The sequence below is a fragment of the Arthroderma uncinatum genome, assembly GCF_011692745.1.
Source record: "Arthroderma uncinatum strain CBS 119779 chromosome Unknown scaffold4, whole genome shotgun sequence".
NCBI lineage: Eukaryota > Fungi > Ascomycota > Eurotiomycetes > Onygenales > Arthrodermataceae > Arthroderma > Arthroderma uncinatum.
In genome coordinates, this window is record NW_022983866.1 from 18,662 (window position 1) to 37,793 (window position 19,132).

Genomic DNA, 19,132 nt, shown 5'->3' on the forward strand with positions numbered 1-19,132 from the left:
TCTATATGATATGAATACTATACATCTATCATCTTCTAGGTCGAGATCATCGAGTTGGGGTAAAGTTAAGCTGGAGACTTTAGAGAAGAAGTTTAAAGATATTAAATATTTTCTAGATGGTTTTTGGTTTCTTGTAGATAAAGCTGGACTTTACAAGTGGGCTATAAGGGACTGAAACCCTAGTTTGGACTCGCAACAGCCGTCAAGTGCTGAAAGGGGGCCCCAATTTAGATAGGCTTTATTTTTCTTTCGGGGCAGTGACATAGCTCTCCTGGGGTTCACCTTCGACGAATTTAGATATACGCTCGCTTGGGAACCACGATTCTTCTGGGATGATCCGATATGAAACTAGGGCGATGATGGTCACTCCCGCCAGGATTATCGGGGCATCTGGAGGGAATCAAGTATTAGACATAGCCCATGGTTTGAACCAAGGAAAGAGGACTTACAGTTCAGTGTCTGCCCGGTGACAGGGAAAATATAAGGTGAAAACAGAATGGCGACAACCCATCCATTCCAGAAGATACCGATAATCTGAAACGGCCTGCTGAACGCTCCTAAGCTCCATCTCGGCTTTGGGAACTTCTTTGGCGTTAGGAATACTCGCCCGAAACAGATCAAGCCATATGCAGCTGCTGATGGAACGCCGGCAGCTGAAACGAGGGACGTGAACGCTACGCTTGACGGGAGGATAGTGCATGTTACTAGCGATGCAACACCCCAAACCACCTTAATGGCGTTGTAAGGTTGGCCGGATGGAGAAACGCGAGAGACCCAGCTGGAGAATGGGAGGACACCATCACGCGCAACGGCAAATACAAGTCTTGATGCAGCTACTATGGCGATAGTGGTGTTCTGGGCGACGTTAGAAAGCTGTCAATATCAAGGATTGATATAAAAATGGGGGGATACGTACAAACCAGTAGGTAATAACGCAAATAACATTCATGACAACATGGGCCCGCTTCCCCAGCACGACGGCATAGAGAGGTACGAAAGGCTGAGGCGAACCAAACGAAAATAAGGTCTGGGGATCGGGCTATCAGGCAATATTTAATTAGCAAGAGAACCTCCAAGCATACTCAGAAGAGGATTATCTGTTCTCACCGCACAGAACAAAAATAGGACGATGGTCATCGCAGCACCAATCCCGCTGACCGCGGTACTCCAGAAGATACCTCTGGCCGCAGTCAAAGATGCATTCTTAGTTTCTTCCGCAATATGACCAGAAGCATCGAATCCAATCAGGATTCCAGCAGTAGCAAGGTAGGAAAGACACCAATTCCAGCCAGCTGGCGCCCCAGTGCCGTTGTAGGTTGTCAAGAATGCTTCATGTGGAGTGCGGAAACCCCATGTGTTATGGGCACCAATTGGTAACCAGATGACGTTCAGAAGAAAGTCTAGAAGGACAAACGTGGACGAGAGATAGAAGACGTATCTAAAGATTCTCGCTGAAGTAGTGTAAAGACTTGGTTAGTTCTGATTTCAAGTTCATGAGTAGAGGTAGCCGTACGTGGTAGGAAATTGACAATGGCAGCCAAAGCAAGAAGAACCTCAGTACATGCCCACTGGACAGCTCTGAATTTTATGTCATCGACATTTTTGGGGAAATCGACATTGAAGACGGTCAATTCCTGTAAGTGGCCGGTTAGCTAACGCTCCCTTACCGTTCAACTTTAGACCACATACCGACAGAATGTAGTTCACGGCAGATTGAGTGTTACCTATATGATTGGGATTACACAATCAGCCAATTTATTCCTCATCCACAAAGATTATAGGATACATACTTGCACAGAACGTCGTCCATGCCGTGGTACTCCACCAAGCAACGACGAAGCCCAGCAGGCGTCCATACTTGGGACCACCAGCTTCAGCAGCCCATAAATAGATCGAACCAGCAGACGGCAATGCAGAGCAGATCTCAGCAATGACTGAGGCAGTGATTCCAGTGAAAACAGCCGTGATCAAGTAGTTTGTCCTAGTAATCGGGTTAAAACATGCATTGCATCATACACGAGGAGTCGGAAATTCTCCGCTGAAGAACGTGGACTCACCAATACGCCAAGTTGCCACCAGCTGCGATTCCGGTGCTGAATGTGACTCTCACTCCGCCGACGAAGTACAGGGCAGCTGTAACACGACTTAGCAGGATGTTCAAAACGGTCAGTGGAGATACCCCGTTAGAGCCGATCACTTACAGAAGGTTGTCGCAAAACTCTCCAAAAACGTATACGTTCGGTGAAGTACCTATATCAGCGACAAGTTATTGATTGATTCCTTTAATCCGAGATTCTCAATCATCTTGCATGGACTAAAGAGGATATAGACCCCTATCTGGCATCCGTACCGGTTTATATCCAAGAGTTTCCTATCATACGGCGCGTGTCAGCTTGGATGAATCCACACCTCCACCACTACGGGAGTACGGAAGCAGATAACGGAGCAACAACGGAGGCGATATACCAGTAGGGCTGCATCAGAAAGGGCCTCGTTGTTTTCCCGGCCACTTCTCTCGACTTCAGCTTCGGCTGTACGAGCTTGGCTTGTCTCGTCGAGGGGCGACATTATGGCCTACCCACACGCTCCGGCAATCCACCAGAAGAATCCAATTGGTGAGAAATGATATATATGTACGGAGTATATAATCATAGGATGAAGTATTCCGTATATATAGAAGAAAAAGAGCCAATGCGGTCTGGTATATAGATAGAAGGTAAACGTGCATATGCACAGAAGATATTTTAACTGCTTCCAAGCTAATATTCCCGGTCGACGCCAAAAGCTTCCAAGAAAAAAAAGCTAAGATAGGTGAAAAACGGTGGACGAGAAGAGTAAAAGTTAGACCGGCGGATCCTCGGGTAAGGCCGAAGTTTACGACGATGGCCCAATAGTTGGCGCTAAAGGCGTATCGTGGAAGCCCGCTCTTCGGGTAGGGCGTTTCTACGATATTCGGACATCAGGAACCGTTGTGAGGATAAATAGTCAATTTCTTATTAGAAACTATCAGTATGTGTAAGTTTGTGGTATATGCAAGTATAGGAAAGATGGGAGAAAACGAATGTATCCCAAACAATATAATATCCGAGACCCAAATAGGAAAGCGAAAGAAAAGATAGAACAAGGAAGGAAATATAAGTAGGATGGCCGCCTGAAAGGTATGCTGTTAAAACAAAGACGAGAAATGGGAAAGACATTAAATAATAGTCATTATGTTTGGGTTGGTTAGTATAGGAAAAAGCAAAGACGAAAAGACGAAAAGACGAAAAGACGAAAGAACAAAGATAGACAATATCCGCCCCGGACCCGGAAATCCTATCCTTTTTCCTGTTTGTTTGAGATGTAGTTGTAATAGACGAAAGTAGAAAATTAGAAAATAAAGGGTATAATGAAAGTGTAACACAAAACCATTATAAGTTTGTATATGTATGGGTTGGTGTGCAATATTAAGAGATGGTCGGCATCGCGACAGATTTCTTTCTCAGCATCGACCCAAGCTTGCTACCGGCAAGCGTCATACTCTCGCCCGTACCCTGAAGCCATTTGATGCTCTTAGACCGGATATGCTGAGGGTTGCTAACGCTAGACCTGGATGTGCTGACGCTGGTTTTCGATGTCGAAGAGTAGCGTTTTGACTTTCGTCCTAGGCTGTTGTTGTAGCTTTTGCTCTGGTAGGGGCTGCCTATGCCGTCTTCGTCAATGGTATCGTGTGCACTTGTAAGCATGCTGAGGTTGGTAGTTGACATTGCTCGAAGGAATTGATGTCTGGGCGGTAGGTTGGGTCGTTCAGACATAGTGCTGCCACAGTCTGATGGGCGACGAGGGCTTTCAGGTGCAGTTGGTCTAAGGTTGGATGATGACGAAGGGGTAGGGGATGTCGTTCCCGGTAAAGGGGAGACTGCTCTATTTTGGTATTTTTTGGCAATAGCTTTTAGAGAAGCGCTGTCGAAGGCCGGAATGCTGAATTTGCTTGCGTTGCTAGCTATGCTGCTGATTGAGCGGGTGCGGGCACGGGAGCGAGGAACTGGCATTTGGTCTAGATGGCTAGGTACTGGTACTTGGAAGGTATTGGACTTGCGCAGTGGGCCGGGGGACGGTGGTGGCTCCGAGACGGAGCTTTGTTGTCGATTAAAGGGCCATTTTTGTGGTACTGGGAGGGGGCTATTAAGTGATGTAGTGCTGTATTCGGATGGGGAGGTAGGAGGCGATGCTGGCCTCCATGCCACATTATTAAAGGATGGGGGTTTATCGGTTGCTCGTCTCCGATGGCCCTGATTAAGTTGTATTAAGGGCTGGTTCTTTGCATTCTGTGGCTCAAAGTCTGTTGGTGGAGGAGTTTGCACTGATGCGTTTCGATCTCGTCTACCGCCTCGTAGCTGGCCTGGAATTAGTGATCGCCGACGACTCTCAGAAGGAGCTTGTTTGTGCTTCTTTGGCTCGGTGAAGAACTTTGCAGAGTCTGGCGGCGTCATGGCTAGCATGGGAGAAGTAGCGCTCAAGGCAGGGGACGGCGCAGGTGAGATATATGTTGATCCTCGTCGTGGTTCGTTCCTGCTGACTTTTATGTGAAGGAGATTCTTATTAATATTACTGCTGCTGGTGCTAGAATGCCTGCTGACGACCGAGTCTGTCCTTTCCAGGGAGGCTGAGTCCCGTTTCTTCTGCTTCTTCTGTGCTCTGGGACTTTGTTCCTCGGGCTGTGATGGGATCTGTGGCGAGCGGCCGGACTGCGATGGCGGTGGAGAGATAGAGACCAGGCTTGGTCTGCCCTTGGGAAGATGGTACGTTATGGGAGTAGCAACGAAGAATAGTTCATCGATGGCTCCTCCATCCGGGGCGTCGTTGTCCTCGCCGGGTTCACTGTCGTTGCAGGTGTCATCGTAGTCCGACGGAGGATCGGAGTAGATGGAATCTACTTCTTCGGCCTCGAATATCATGGTGGCAGGTCTCTCAGCTCGGGTACGCGGGGTGACGGATGGACTCCTCGATCTACTGGCGTCTCTCCTCTGTTGTAGTTGCTCTGTGGATGTCTGCAAAGGCGGCAGAAGCGTCAGTCCACTTATACGCCTGATGGTATACACAGAAGTGCGCTGAGGTGTGTCCGTTCCCTGTCGCCTATCTGGCATCCGCTGCAGTTCAGATGGAGACATGGTAAACTCGAAACCTCCCTCGCAGTGATCTGTCGTCATTTGGCTGCCTATCGCAATATCACTTTCTGCATCCGGGGTTGAGAAGAACCGATCATCACGAGCGGCGGGTATATCTAGTTCTGATTCCTCCTCTTCATCGGATTCGTACCTGGTTTGCGGCAAGGGTTGAATATGCAGAGAAGCAGAGACAGCCGGGATGCTCCCGTCCAACTTCTCTCTTTCCTGAGGATTGTTCGATATAAGAGAGTGAAGCGGCGTGGTGGCCATAACGAATCGAATGTCGGGCGATAGAGGGGAGGGATAGCTAGCGGGACCGAAGCCAACCAGCCCTTCCCTGCCTAGTAGGTCTGGTGAGAAGAAAGGTGAAGAATGAAATGGCCCACACCTCGCCTCTCCTGTCGAGGTAGTAAATTAAAAATATCGCCCAAACCCTAGAGGGAGAACCCTAGAGGGAGAACCCTAGAGGGAGATTGTCGAGGTTAAATATGGAAGAGGGCAAACACGCCAGGCGTCGGCGGTTAAGTCCTTTGGTCCGAGCAGGGGGCCGTCTAATCGTGAGACCTGGGCCTCATATGAAGGAGAACTAAGGAAGGACTAAAGGAAAGGAACAATGTATAAAAAGGGAATGGAGAGAGAGAGAGAGGGCCGTCTTCACGCACGTTTTTTCAACGGCAGCATCGGGTACAAGCGCGTGTAAGTAGGCGTGAAGACAAGAAGACGGGTGTATCAAACCGGTCCATAAGTAAGATTAAGACTGATGAAGGGTAAGATTGGTTTGAAACATGCGTATACAAGAGTCGGCGGACAGGGTACTCTCCAGGTATGATCCTTTGGGGTTCAAATGAATGATCGACGAGGGCAAAGTATACCTTTCTTCCTCTTCTCTCTCTTGAGCCGCGGATTCAAGTAGATATCCCCTTTGATAGCTCTCCCTTCCTCTCTTCAGGCAGAGAGAGAGATTTTAATTTTAGGTTCAGGAACAGGAACCGAACCGTGTCCCAGGCAAAGTCCCTGAGATCATAACGTATGTATATATGGACTAGCATTTGAGACCGTCCGCTCCTTGCGAGGAGCCACCCAGGAGAGACGGCCGCATCTTCCACCATGCACATCCACCATGCACATCCACTATCCATGGCGGGGATTAGGGCCGGTGGGGAGGGAGGGTGCGTTCAGGGCCCAGCGCAATTTTATACCGCGACGAACAAGATGCATGCAAATGCAATGCAAATGCAAGCGCACAGCCCTTGTCTAGGTTGAGATATGGAGTCTCTGACTGGTGACCAACAGTTCGGCGGACATGATTGGACCACGAGCGCCAGAGTCGATGAGTTAAAAAGGAATAGAGAAAACGCCACCAGCAGTAGTTGGCTAGTAGTAGCAGCAGGCAGTGTAACTGTCCATTGGAGAGCTCTGCAGGTTATGCGCATCGGAGCAGATGGAGAGACGGTGGGTGTTTTGCTAACGGCGCAAGCGAGTTTTTCTCAAGCGTTATACTGGCGAAACGGCGGGCAGTCCAGGCGAATACGGGTAGCTAGCCAAATATACTCCCATGGAGAGGCCCGCCTGGTAGACATGCGGAATACCTGCTGGCCGTACGAGCTGCACCGTGGACTGGCGGCCTTGTCGAGGTACTGTCGAAGTCAACCTGCGCTGCTGAGAGGGCCTGGTCTGACATGCCCCTGGCGATGAGACAAGCCACTTCCTTGCATGTTGCACCGGGCTAAAACGAAACGACATGGATGGACTCGAGGTGGACCAGTTCGTGGAGGACTTTCTCCTTTCTCGAAGCCTCCACTCTGGTCGTAGTCTATACCGTCGTAGTCTATACCGTCGTCCCTATCCGTAGTCGCAGTCGTAGTCTGTTGAGCATCTATGTGCAGTGAAGCAGCGATCAATCGGTGATCGTGTCGATGGCCAGACTAGTTGCTGCATCGCATCGCTGGCTTCACTGATGCTCGACTAGGTGTCCGCTCGCCGTCTTGCCATGTTATCTGACTTCCTCTGCCTTTTTCTTTTCTTTTTCCCTCCAGCACACGATTCACTGTCCATCAGGGCTATGAGGGCATTGGATCTACGCCCTCGCTGCGGTATTAAGACTCGAAGGCCCAATATAGAGACCAAGAGACGAGATCGCCTCGCTATTTCCATCAGAGTCAGGGCTATGTTGGGGCTGTAAGTGATAGTGCTTGACTTTGGCCACCTCCTGGCTATAGCACGCTTGTCTACTTACTTATAATGTATACGCCCGGTGGCTATAGTGTATAAGCTTGCGGCGCCATCAGGAGGCTTCGAGGAGACGCGCCACCAACAGAGCTATGTAGCTTGTACATCGTAGCTCGTAGTCTAGCTCGAGAGAGGAAGGTAGTTTGCCGTGAAGAGTGAAGAGCTGGAGATAGCTGTCGGTGGTACCCCTGAGTGAAAGCCTGAGTAAGGAGATGCAGAGGGCTTACTGGCACGGTCTTACTGGTATACCCCGTCTATATGTAGCTCATGCAGATGTATGTCATCCGGAAATATAACGATCCTGACTGACGGTCAGCAAACGTGCAGCCGTGATAAATCTCCTGGGCAGTTAAATTACCGACCTGAGTCAGGGTTTGGGCGCTCGAAGTGGAGTTACGGATGGCTTGAAGACGTATAATAGTCGTGATAAGGGCTGGGAGGTCGGTTATGCCGAGGACGGATGCTATGACGGCACGAGGTGAGTTACTCGGTGAGTATATAAGAGGATTGCTTATAGTATATAGGATGGCGTTATATCGAAGAATAAGAAGAGATCACCAGCAGATACTAGACATCTAATAAAATGCAATCCACCTATACCCACCGCTACTCCGTACTTGAAGCCGAAAGAGATGTTTACGAGCGAAAGAGATATTTACGAGCAAAGATGAAGGACTTATAAATAGTTTTTTCGATTTCCATAGTCATTATACCCAAGAAAAAAAAAGAATAACAGGATAGGGCAGAAGGTGAAGGCGAAGAAGGAAAAAAGGGTCAAGTAAAGTCAGTAGGAAGACAACGTTGTGAAATGAAGTAATGCAAGTGCAAATGCAAGTATGAAAGGGAAGGGAAAGGTAATTAGTAGGTAGTAAATGTAGCAGGCATGGCGAAAAGGGATGGATAAGGTGGAGGAAGCAAAGAAGCGGCAAAAGATGCTCATCCATCCAAGCATCCAGGTCCATCGTGGTCTTCTTTTTCTCTTTCTAGTATGTATATCTATGCCTTTTTCCAATCTCCACGCAAAGTAAGTAGGTGTATGTGAAGTGTGTGTGTGAATGGACGCAATAGGCCCTTTTTATATAAAACCATCTCAATCGTTCCGGCGTCCGTGTATCAACCCAACCGTCAGCCAAGCATCCGTCAAGCTTGACGGAGCCGACTCGTTCCAACATCTCCTGCTCTCGTACAACACAATTATATTATACACGCCATCGCAACATGTTCAAATGCAATGTAAAACAAATATCAGGGAGCCTCCCGGTGGAGTCGATCGATGCAGCGCTGATTTTTTACGCCTTTCTCGACCTGGTGACGGGTCCGTTAGCGCGGGCAGTCGTGGTAGCAGCTCCGTTGGTGGAAGCGCTTCCGTTGGCGGAACCGTTGGCAGAGCCGTTAGCGGAACCGTTAGCGACGATGGCAGCTCCGTTGCTTCCGACAGAGGGGATCTCCATGTTCCTCATGCCGATGATGGCTTGCTTTCCGGTGTTTCGGCGGGGTCGGCCGGACTTGGCTCCCTTCTTGTAGGTGGCGAGGTAGAAGGAGATGAAGAGAAGGAGGTACGACGAGAGGATGATGAGACCTGCAAAGGCAGCGAACTCTTCACCGGCGCATTTGCCTGCATTGGGCATCCAGTCAAAGTAGGTCGAGGTGAAGTAGGTGTAAGATGCGAAGTAGACGAATCCTGGATCCCTGTTAGCAGATGCACGATAAGAAGGGGGGAAAAGAGGGACATACCTAGGTCGATGACGAACTGGGCGATCTGGAGACGGGTGATCCACTCTTTCCACCAGATGCGGATTCCACGGGCACTCTGGAAGTAGTACCAGTACATGACAACGTGGACGATCAGGTTGAGGGTGATGGGCACCCAGGAGACGGCGGTAGAGCCGATGAGCTGGGTGTAGCAGAGCAGAGCGGTGGCGCCATGGTGGTAGGTGTGTAGGAAGGTGAGTGGCTTCTTCTTGAGCACGAGGAAGACGGTATCAAGGAGCTCGAGGTATTTGGTGAGGTAGGTCAACTAAACAACATTCGTTAGCACGGAATTAACGGAGTAAATGGGCTGCAGATTGGACATGGACCAGGGGGGGTGCACCCACATAGTAGAGCAGAACCAACGGCTTGGTCCACCCGCCGGCGTGGTCGCAGATGGCGAAGAAGATGCCCTTCCGCGCCACGGTGGGCAGCAGCTCCTCGACGTAGAGGACAAGCAGGATAAAGCTGACAGCTGTCAACACAAAGTTGTGCACCATGAAGATACCGTTGAGTTTCATGGCAGGACGGCTGCGCATGAGCTCGCGGCCACCGAAGATGATGACATAGTAGGATATCAGGGCGATGGCGGTGGCCCTGAGCGTGGACATGGGCGTCTCATCGACGACGAAGCGGAAGTCATCTGCGGAATAGCCCTTGACGGCAGTGAAGAAGTAGTCGAAGATGGGCCATAGATGGACGCCAAACGGACGATCTATCGAGGGAGCGGAGACGGAGAAGGGGATGTTGGAGAGCAGGTTGGCGGACATGGCTGAAATATTATAGATACGTTATTTTTTTTTTTAAATGCGGTCTAATCTGGTAGAAGTCGTAATCGCCCGCGTGTGTCTAGTTTCTAGAAGTCTAGCGGCAGCGCGACGGCAGAGGCGGAACAGCGCAGAAGAAAGAGGCCCGAATCAAAAGGAGTGATGATCCGAGTCAGCCGGCGACGAGAGCAGCCGGCGTCAGGGCGGGTGTGGGTGTCAATGGCTGCGATATAGGGCACTTGTTGAATAGGGGTCGGTCTGGACGGAGCGAGTCTCAGGTCTGGGTTCTAAGAAATGAAGCCAAAAGGATAACGATTAAAAGAGGTAGACGGGAAGCATTAGAAAAAGAAGAAGAAGAAGAAGAACAAGCAAGAAGAGAAGACGAGAGAGAGAGAGAGAGAGAGAGAGAGAGAGAGAGACAGAGAGAGAGAGTTGACGGATCGCGAGGAAGGAAGAAGCCAGAAAGTTGGACTTTTGGATGTAACTTTTTTTTTGGTTGAGAAAAGCTTATGTCAGCGCCACTTAGTAAGCAAAGGGGTACCGAGGTATGACGATGATGATGATATAGATGATATAGATGATGATGATAGAGATGATATAGACGATATAGACGATATAGACGATATATTTGCTGCTCTATACTATTAAGGGAGTAGTCTGATTTACCGTCTGGCACCGGCTGAATGTTAGTACGGCTGGGTTCAAGATTAGTGTGTTGGCCGGCGTCTTGAATAGAAGCAACATTACGCTTTACTCTTACCTACTGTCCACCTCCAGAGTCTTTATCCGTCCAGGATTCCTCGGCGAGAGGGCTTAAGCCTTGGGTACATGGAATATCGACTCCCCGAGCTATACCCATCATCCAAATAAAAGTTGAAAAGACACGGCGGCGGAGGTCCATATTCCGTTTCCTCCTCAGTTTCCTCTTTCTCCGACGCCCCCATCTCATCTGATGAGTCAAATTCCTCTGATTCGGATGCCCAGTCGTATTCCTCTAGCCATAGGCCAGAATCATACGTTTTATGCCGTCCACTTGGTATTGGCTCCTCAACTCCAGTGACTTTCTCTATGTCGTTCTTCCCTTTGTCGTTTCTTCCTGAAGATGAAATTTGGTCCGTGTGATATTGGCATTCACCCGGTTTCTACCCACGTATGACTAGTTGTTGCAAATTCGGGGGTAGTACCTCGTGCGGTTGAAAAGAGGGGAGAGGATGTCCACTGATATCACTCGGTTTTCCCAGGAGCAAGTCGACCCCAATGCTAAGGTGCGTCAAAGCAGTAAAATACTTCAACGATTTGATAAACTGGTTAGGCAGGGAAGTAGAGGATTCGAAGTTTGAGTTTTCATTAGTGAGCGTTTCATCATCCTTCTCAGCCTGCAAATCGGCGTCTACGTCAAGGTTAAGCATTCGTAGAGTAGAGCAATGAAGGAGTAGCGTCTCTTGTAGGTCCAGTGGATAGATGTAACCGGGTTCATCCCCTGGGTGATGTTGTCGACCTCCAACGGTGTAGGTGAATTCCTCAAGTATCTTCGGCTGTCTGATAATATCGGCAAGATGGCCGGATGGCATATTAGAGTCATTAATACGGATTCCTGAACTTAGAAGTACCAGGAGTAATACACTCGGAGTTTCTCCAGTATTCAGAGGCGCATACATAGTTAATGCTTATTGTCCTAATGCTTGGTAGGTGGTCGAAATAGCCCATTTGCTTTAGAAGATCAGCTCTGATGTAATTAGCTGTGCGGGTAGGAACTCCGTAGCAAATGTTCACAACAACTAGTTTCTGAAAGCAATTCGAGACCGTAGATTTGTTGATCCTCTCCATAAATGGAGAGACCAAGGATCTTGATATTGGGGGATTTCATTATCAGCGCTATTGCAAAGACATGCGCAGCAGAGGCCTCCAGTCCAAGTATTAAAGACCTCCTAGGCATAGTCGGAGCAGAAAGTAAATTTAGCCTGTCAAGAGGCATGTTAGCCAAGTATCTTGCATTATTGGGGTCTGAACAGGAATAGAAACATTTGGGCGGCGTCAGGTGCATATGCATATTGCATCCAAAGCCAGGCTTTTTCCACAACATCGTCTTCAAAGCCGGCGCTCCTGATTGCATCTTTGAACAGCTCACTCTTCCCGAGGCCGGGAAACCTTCGACGCTCCTCCGGCAGAAGCGTGTTTTTTGGAGCGCAGAAACCCCAAAAATCGTTTGATGGAATGGCCTCTAGTTCGTGTAAATATTTCCCTGAATAAGACCGTTGGAGGATATTGGCCAGTTTTGTAAATGCTTCTCGACAGCAACGCTTTGTTCTGAGTCGGATTTGGTGATACTGGCGGCGTGTGGCTGGGTCGATAAGGTGGTAGAAACTCCGGCAGACAAGTGATAGACTTGAGTATCTCGCGAAAGGAGTTGAGATACGCGGCAACCTCCTGGACGAGCTCGAGAGGAAGCGTGTCGAGTCCTCCCATCGTCCTATCTCGCAGTTTCGAACAGTGATATGTTCGTGCAATGCATGACTTTTAAAGGCCTTTCTCATTAACAATGGAGCTTTGGATAGATATTTTTCTTAATACCTAACGTAAATATTGTTAGATGTAGTTAGAAAGCAGTGAACTAGATCCGGATCATCATTCAAACGGGCTGTTGGTTTAGTGGTATAATCGCCGAATTTCATCACAAATACTTCCGGAATAGTGCGCGAATGCCTTCTTGTGAATTTATATAAATTCCTCTATAATTTCTCTATAATTCCTATGAATTCTTGGCGTTTTACCAGAATATAGGTATAAGGGACCCTAGAAAAGACGGGAGAGTTATCTAATTAATATCTAACTAACTTTTAACTACCCTGGCTTTAGCTCGTGTATTCTTTCTATTTTCCTACCTCCCCTGCACGTATCCTCTACTAATAAGGGCTATAAAACTACCCACATACTAGGTGTGTATATATTATATAATGATCCTACCTTCTTATATAATAACTAAGGTAGGCTCTAACCTTGGGCGCTTAGAGAGATAACCTATATAACTAAAAAGTCTAGGTAACGTATAGCTTTCTGCACTTCTACCCTTTTTTATAAATACTAGGGCCTCTTGGCTATAAAGAGATTAATATAACATATATATAATTTATAGCTCTCTTTCTATAGTCCTTTTACTATTATAATATATAGAGTATAATCTACTAGATATAGTGGACCGCTATATTACCTTTTTTATAAGTTTGGACTTTCTATTTGTCCCTAATAAGTAAATTAATATTACTAAAAGCTAAGAGGTTTACTATATCTGAATCTTATAAAAATTATTACTTTTATCTTTTTGGTTTCTAATTAAGCTATCTAAAGCTATTAATATACTAAAAGCTAAGCAAAAGTCTACTAAGTTCTACTAAACGGGGAACCTATAGGGGAATTATACTAAATTTACGGCGGAAGGGGAATTAAAATCTATATACCTAGTATTTAAGCTAACATCTACGTATAATATTATTATAATTAAGAAAAGCTAAAAACCGCTAGTTATAGACTACCGCTAGTATATTATAAAGACCTCTTATCTAAATATTGTGAACCTAAAGGCTACGTATATTAATAGGGAAACCGTTTACTTTATATATAAGCGGATATAGCTATCTATTAAGTATATTTACTTAAGCTTGCGGCTTAAGAATATTTATATTACTATAATCTACTAAGAGGTTTAATACTTTTATATTTCCCTTTCCTTATAAGGCTCCTAGCTAAAAATTATTTAGCTAGGTCCTTCTTAGTATATTTTATATTTATAAGGAACTATATATCGTATATAGTAATATAAGTTATAGTAATATTTTTATATCACTTACTAGCTATATTAAAATAGATAAGATAGGGTACTAGAATATATACCCTTAATCTACTACTTATTAATTACCCGTATATATAACTTCTAAGTGATATTAGAGTAAGTATATTATTATAATAGAATAAGAAAAATCTTAGTATCTAAGTAATTAGCTATATAATCCGAAAGATCATAGAACTAGAAAACAGTAACTTAAATCTACATATGTTTTCTCTTAGAGATTCTTTAAGATAGAATCTAGATTTACTTAACTTCTTTAAATAGGCTAAGAATTCATTAATAACGGACTTCCTTAATATATATATATTCTATTAACTTTATCTCTAGATTCTTTACTAATATAAATAGTATATATTTCTAATATAGTTTAAAAATAGCCCAGAGTATCTAGGCCCGCCAGCTATAATCGCCTTAAGACGTACAAAAATTAAATAGAAGACTTATAATCTTTAATATTTAAGAATACATAATTAAATTAAATAAATATAGAAGTAGTTTAATCTAAAGCGAGAGTTAAGTATATCTTATATACCTAGATTAGTTTAGTCTAATAATTCTAGAAAGGTATCTAGTAAGGCGTTAAGTAGTAAGATGCTCAAGATATTTAGAAGCCTAGTTAATTTGGGCTATAGCTTACTGCCTAGAATAATAATGCCTAATCCTTTACCTAGAAAGAGTAGACTAGGGATAGGTGAGCAAGGCTGGCTATCTATATAATATAAAGATACTATAGGGCAGAACCCTTTTATCTATATAAGCGCTTTAATATATCCTACTATAGTGATAAGCGGTGGTTATTATACTATAAAGCCTACCCTAAAACTCTAAAGAAAGAGCCTTTTATATAAAAAGTATAAGAAAAGTAATCTATAATTCTAAATCGATCTATCTAGTAATAACTATATAGAATCCTAGTATAGATTAGGCCTCTATATATAGGCCCTTTTTATTAGTATACTAACTAAAGAAGTAGTATTATTACTTAATACCTCTTATTACTCTAATATAGCTAATAATTTAGAAAAGGCTAAGGGGAAAGAAAAGGAGGAACTATATATTAGAGAAATATTATATAGAGTTATAGTACCTCTAGCCGTGGTAAATACTATTATATTTTCTAGCAAATAATTAAAAGAGAAGTAAAAGGAAATCAACTATAATATAGTATAATAAAAGCTAATAAGGAATTAAAGAGGTTTAGGAGATTAAGGATTAAACCAAAAGTAAAGGTACTAGTTTTATATTAGTTTACCAAAAGCTTATTAAAGTTTATTATTATATTCTTTTTAGCCTTCTATCTTTTTATTAATAGTATTAGTAATATTAAATACCTAATATAATATTATAATAAAGTTGTATTTATCTTAGTATTAATTATATATATTTTCTCTAAGGAGTCTCCCTTAAATTCTATTAATAAATAGATAGAAGATAGTAACTGGGTTTTAAAGGGCAGATGGGTACTAAAAGGTACCTATCTTCCATCCTCTTATTATTATTATTAATAGCTATGGTTCTTATTTTACTTTAAGTTCTTCTTAGACTAGAACTTATATAAATTCCGTCTATATTTCTTTATATTTATCTTTGTTAATAGTGTCGACAAAATCGCCTATAAGCCAATAAGATAGGTAAGTTATCTCAATTGGTAGAGAATATCTCTATTTAAGATCTATAAGTAAGGTAATATTCCACTTCTTATTAACAAAGATATTACTCTAATAGAGATTAGCTAAGGAGAATATAAATAGCCCTCGGTGTAGATCTTATTAGAAAAAGAGAGGGATTAAAATATATATTTTAGCGAAAGTTGTTATCTATTATAAAAAATCTGATCTATTATTAATCGCATTTGGTTAATAAAGTAGATAGCTATTATAAAGACTAATAATATTAGTAGCATAGAAGTTGGTAGTTAAATATATATAATTATAAGGAATATCTATTAGGATTTTATTATTCTTTAGTTATTAAATTTTGAGAGTTAAGGGCCGATTTAATAATAAGATAAAGCTCTTATTATCTATAATACATAACCTAATATAGAGCAAAGGGACACGGGCAAGGTTTAGTATTATATAAGTAAGACTTTAGAATAACGTTGTCCTTAGAGTAGTGTTTAAATTTCTAAACCAAGTATCTAAGAGTATTCTTCTTTGACTTAGCTTAATATATTTTATTAGAATATAACTAAGGTCTAATAGGATCACAATAGGATGGTGGACGTATCAAGATAGAATTATATAATCAGACTATATAAATTTATTAATTCATAAAAGGATTTAGTAAGATATATAGTAATAGTATTTAATAAGAAGAGGTAGATTCTTTATTATAGTAAACTAGGGCTATTAGCTAGCTTCGTTGGCATTAAAAATATAAAAGGGAGACTTACTAATTCATCTAATAATAGTAAGAATCTATAAAGTTATAGGATAGGGATATTAGAATAATTTTCTTAAAGTTATATATAAGTGCCGGCTTTATATCTAATTTTCTTATTAGAGTTACTAGGCCTAAATGCCTCGCTAACCTTAAATGGAAGAGGTAAATAAAGAAGGATACGATTTCTAAGCTAGTATCTTATTTAGTCTTAAATCGTGACTAGGATATATAGATTAAACTACCCTTGAGCTAGGTTACTAAATCTACTATATAGTATCTGTTACAGACCACCTGCGGCGCAGCCCCAGGATATACACTCATTGGACAGGAGGATCACGGGCCAGGCCTTGAAGGCACTAGTCACGTGACTAATAGCGATAGGACCGATAGGACGGGCTTGGTAGCTTTCTATCAATACTATCATAACAACTAATAGAAGTGATAGGAACCCCTTGGTGGAGAACTATCATACTTATTACTAGATATATACTATATATATAAAGATGCTCATTACCTTAGGATCAAGAGTCTTATACTTGCGATCAAACCAGCTATAGTTTTACTATACTGCTCAATACAAAGCACCATTCTAGTTGTCTTATACTATATTTACTGAATACCCCTTTGCCTATTAACGCAGGTCAACTTTGTCTTTACTGCTTATAAGGACCTTTAGCCTTCATCCAACCTAGGCACTGACTGAAGCCATACTTAGAACTGAGGGATAGTCTTACTATAGTATTTTATCTTGCCTTAGTATCAAGCTATCTTCTATAATAACTTACTTCTAATCTAAGCTTTCCCTAAGACCTTTGTACCTTCTGTCTTACGGCAGGTGTGAACCTCTAATCACCTTTAGATAATCAAGGAGCGCCGTCAGCTTGTGATATTGATCGCCCTGACTTTATAGTTATAAAGAGGCATAATCAATTTTGACTTGATAGAGCCCCGACTTCATAGTTATAAAGAGGCAAAAGTAATTCTAACTTACTAGAGCCACTATACTGTCATAGACACTTCGACCTGAGTGACTTACGATTATATATCAAGAAGGACAAAACTAGGTACCTATCACCCTACCCCTAAGAGTATACTAACTATAGGAATATACCAAAGCAAGACGAGCTAATATGTTATTAGCAAGTGGACCAACCACTAACACCAACGCCTTGTTAGGGCAAATGCGACAGAAAATCATTGAGTTGGAAAAAAGGGTTGAAGAGTAACCTAACGATGAGTAGCTGGATAAGACTAACAAATAAGTAGAAGAATAATAAAGATTACTTAATAAATGCAAAGATATTATTAAATAGACTTTAGAATAGATTAAAAGTCATAAAGACGCTATTAATATACTTAGAGTCAGAACTAGAGATAAAAGAACTACTATTAAGATCTATGAACCTAATACTTATAAAGGAGACCGTGCCAAACTAGAACACTTCCTAGGGGAATGTGATATCTATCTGGTAACTAAATTAGGACTTACTAATATAGAAAAAGTTATCTTTGCAGAATCCTATATGCAAGCGGTAGCGGCAATATGGTTCAAACCATATCTTGAGGACTGGACTAATATTAGAAGATGACCCATACTATACGCGGATGTACTCAACAGCTACACATGATTCAAACAAGTACTTAGACAATTCTTTAGAGACATTGATAGAAAGAGGACCCTATAACGCAAACTACAGGGACTCAGATAAATCAGGGACGCAGCGCAGTACGCAGCGCAACTATAGCAGATCTATCAAGAATTAGGAATCCACAACGATGAGCAGAAAATGGCTATATTCAAACAAGGATTAAAACCAGAAACCCAATACAAAACCATCAAGATGGGACCATATAATAGTTTCAAATGAATGGTTGAAATGGCAGTACGCATCGATAATCAACTCTATAACCTACAAAATATATAATAAGGAAAGAACACTTTCTAGAAAGTAAACCAATATAAAGGGTCAAATAAACGCAATAATTACGGCACCACACCCATAGAATTAGACGCTATCAAAAAATGACTTTATAATACTAAGAAAAGCAAAAGATATAGAGACAAGAAGCTATATTTCTACTATAAGAAACCTAGGCATATCGCAAAAGACTATAGAAAGAAATAAAGATATACTAAGAAGCACCTTAACACTACTACTATGTCTAAGACTAGTAGCTATAAGAAGGAATAGGGTAGAGAAGGCTACTAAGACTCAAAAAATATCAGATAATACCTTAGGGCAATAAGGAAAGTCACCTATCTATAGCCACCAGAAAACGAACTCGACAATATATATAAATAAGTACTTAATATATAGTAACAATAAGAATAGCAGAAACAGAATAAATAGATTGAATAAGGAAAATAACCAGCATTGATATGATAGAACGCGATGATAGGATAACAAATATATGATCCAGCAATAGGCCCAAACCAAGGAATTGTGACATTAGAATAAACAGACTTAGAAGGAGAAACTGAATCAGAATACAAAGATACATAGGAAACAAATAATTAGAAAAATAAAGTACCACAAATAATGTTCAAAGATAGTCACAAACTACTATAGGAACAAAGAGAGAAATATAATAACTAGATACCTAACAAACACTAGACAGTGTGTAAAGAAAAAGGACTATATTTCAGACACAATAAGGAAAAACAAACAGAAGTCAGAGACCCCAGGCACCCATGCCACGATGAATATAGATAGAACTACCACTACAAATACCACATCTTTAAAGAAATATAGAAATCAGGATAAAGATTTCATTATAAAAACTACATATAATATCTATTATATAGAGATAGTAAGAACATCCACTAAAGGTATTTTACCAACAAGGAATATCTAATACACACTAATAAATACTTAGAATAGATAGATAGAAAAAGTGTCAATATAATGGACCAAGAAAACATAACGCCACACAAACGACTAGAAGTCTTATACTAGAAAATAGGCAAATAAATCACTATGTAGTATAAAGGACACACTATATAGTTCAAA

General features: G+C 42.5%; 4 protein-coding genes across 4 annotated transcripts; all 4 read right to left on the reverse strand.

Annotated features, from left to right (window-relative positions):
* Positions 1-238: 238 nt before the first annotated feature.
* On the reverse strand, positions 239-2,568 carry GIQ15_05394 (amino acid permease; the record flags this gene model as incomplete). Its single annotated transcript, XM_033552811.1, has 10 exons — positions 239-390; positions 450-855; positions 917-1,039; positions 1,108-1,451; positions 1,514-1,634; positions 1,690-1,724; positions 1,791-1,981; positions 2,058-2,133; positions 2,202-2,250; positions 2,467-2,568. 10 exons carry the CDS (start codon positions 2,566-2,568, stop codon positions 239-241), a joined length of 1,599 nt encoding a protein of 532 aa, XP_033403955.1.
* An 878-nt stretch (positions 2,569-3,446) lies between these two features.
* Positions 3,447-5,417, reverse strand: GIQ15_05395 (uncharacterized protein; the record flags this gene model as incomplete). The annotated part of the gene is made up of 1 exon (XM_033552812.1): positions 3,447-5,417. The coding sequence occupies one exon, from the start codon at positions 5,415-5,417 to the stop codon at positions 3,447-3,449; it is 1,971 nt and encodes a 656-aa protein (XP_033403956.1).
* A 3,248-nt stretch (positions 5,418-8,665) lies between these two features.
* Positions 8,666-9,895, reverse strand: GIQ15_05396 (fatty acids protein 3 elongation; the record flags this gene model as incomplete). Its single annotated transcript, XM_033552813.1, has 3 exons — positions 8,666-9,057; positions 9,111-9,393; positions 9,473-9,895. The coding sequence occupies 3 exons, from the start codon at positions 9,893-9,895 to the stop codon at positions 8,666-8,668; spliced, it is 1,098 nt and encodes a 365-aa protein (XP_033403957.1).
* A 779-nt stretch (positions 9,896-10,674) lies between these two features.
* On the reverse strand, positions 10,675-11,463 carry GIQ15_05397 (uncharacterized protein; the record flags this gene model as incomplete). Its single annotated transcript, XM_033552814.1, has 2 exons — positions 10,675-11,034; positions 11,077-11,463. 2 exons carry the CDS (start codon positions 11,461-11,463, stop codon positions 10,675-10,677), a joined length of 747 nt encoding a protein of 248 aa, XP_033403958.1.
* Positions 11,464-19,132: the final 7,669 nt, after the last annotated feature.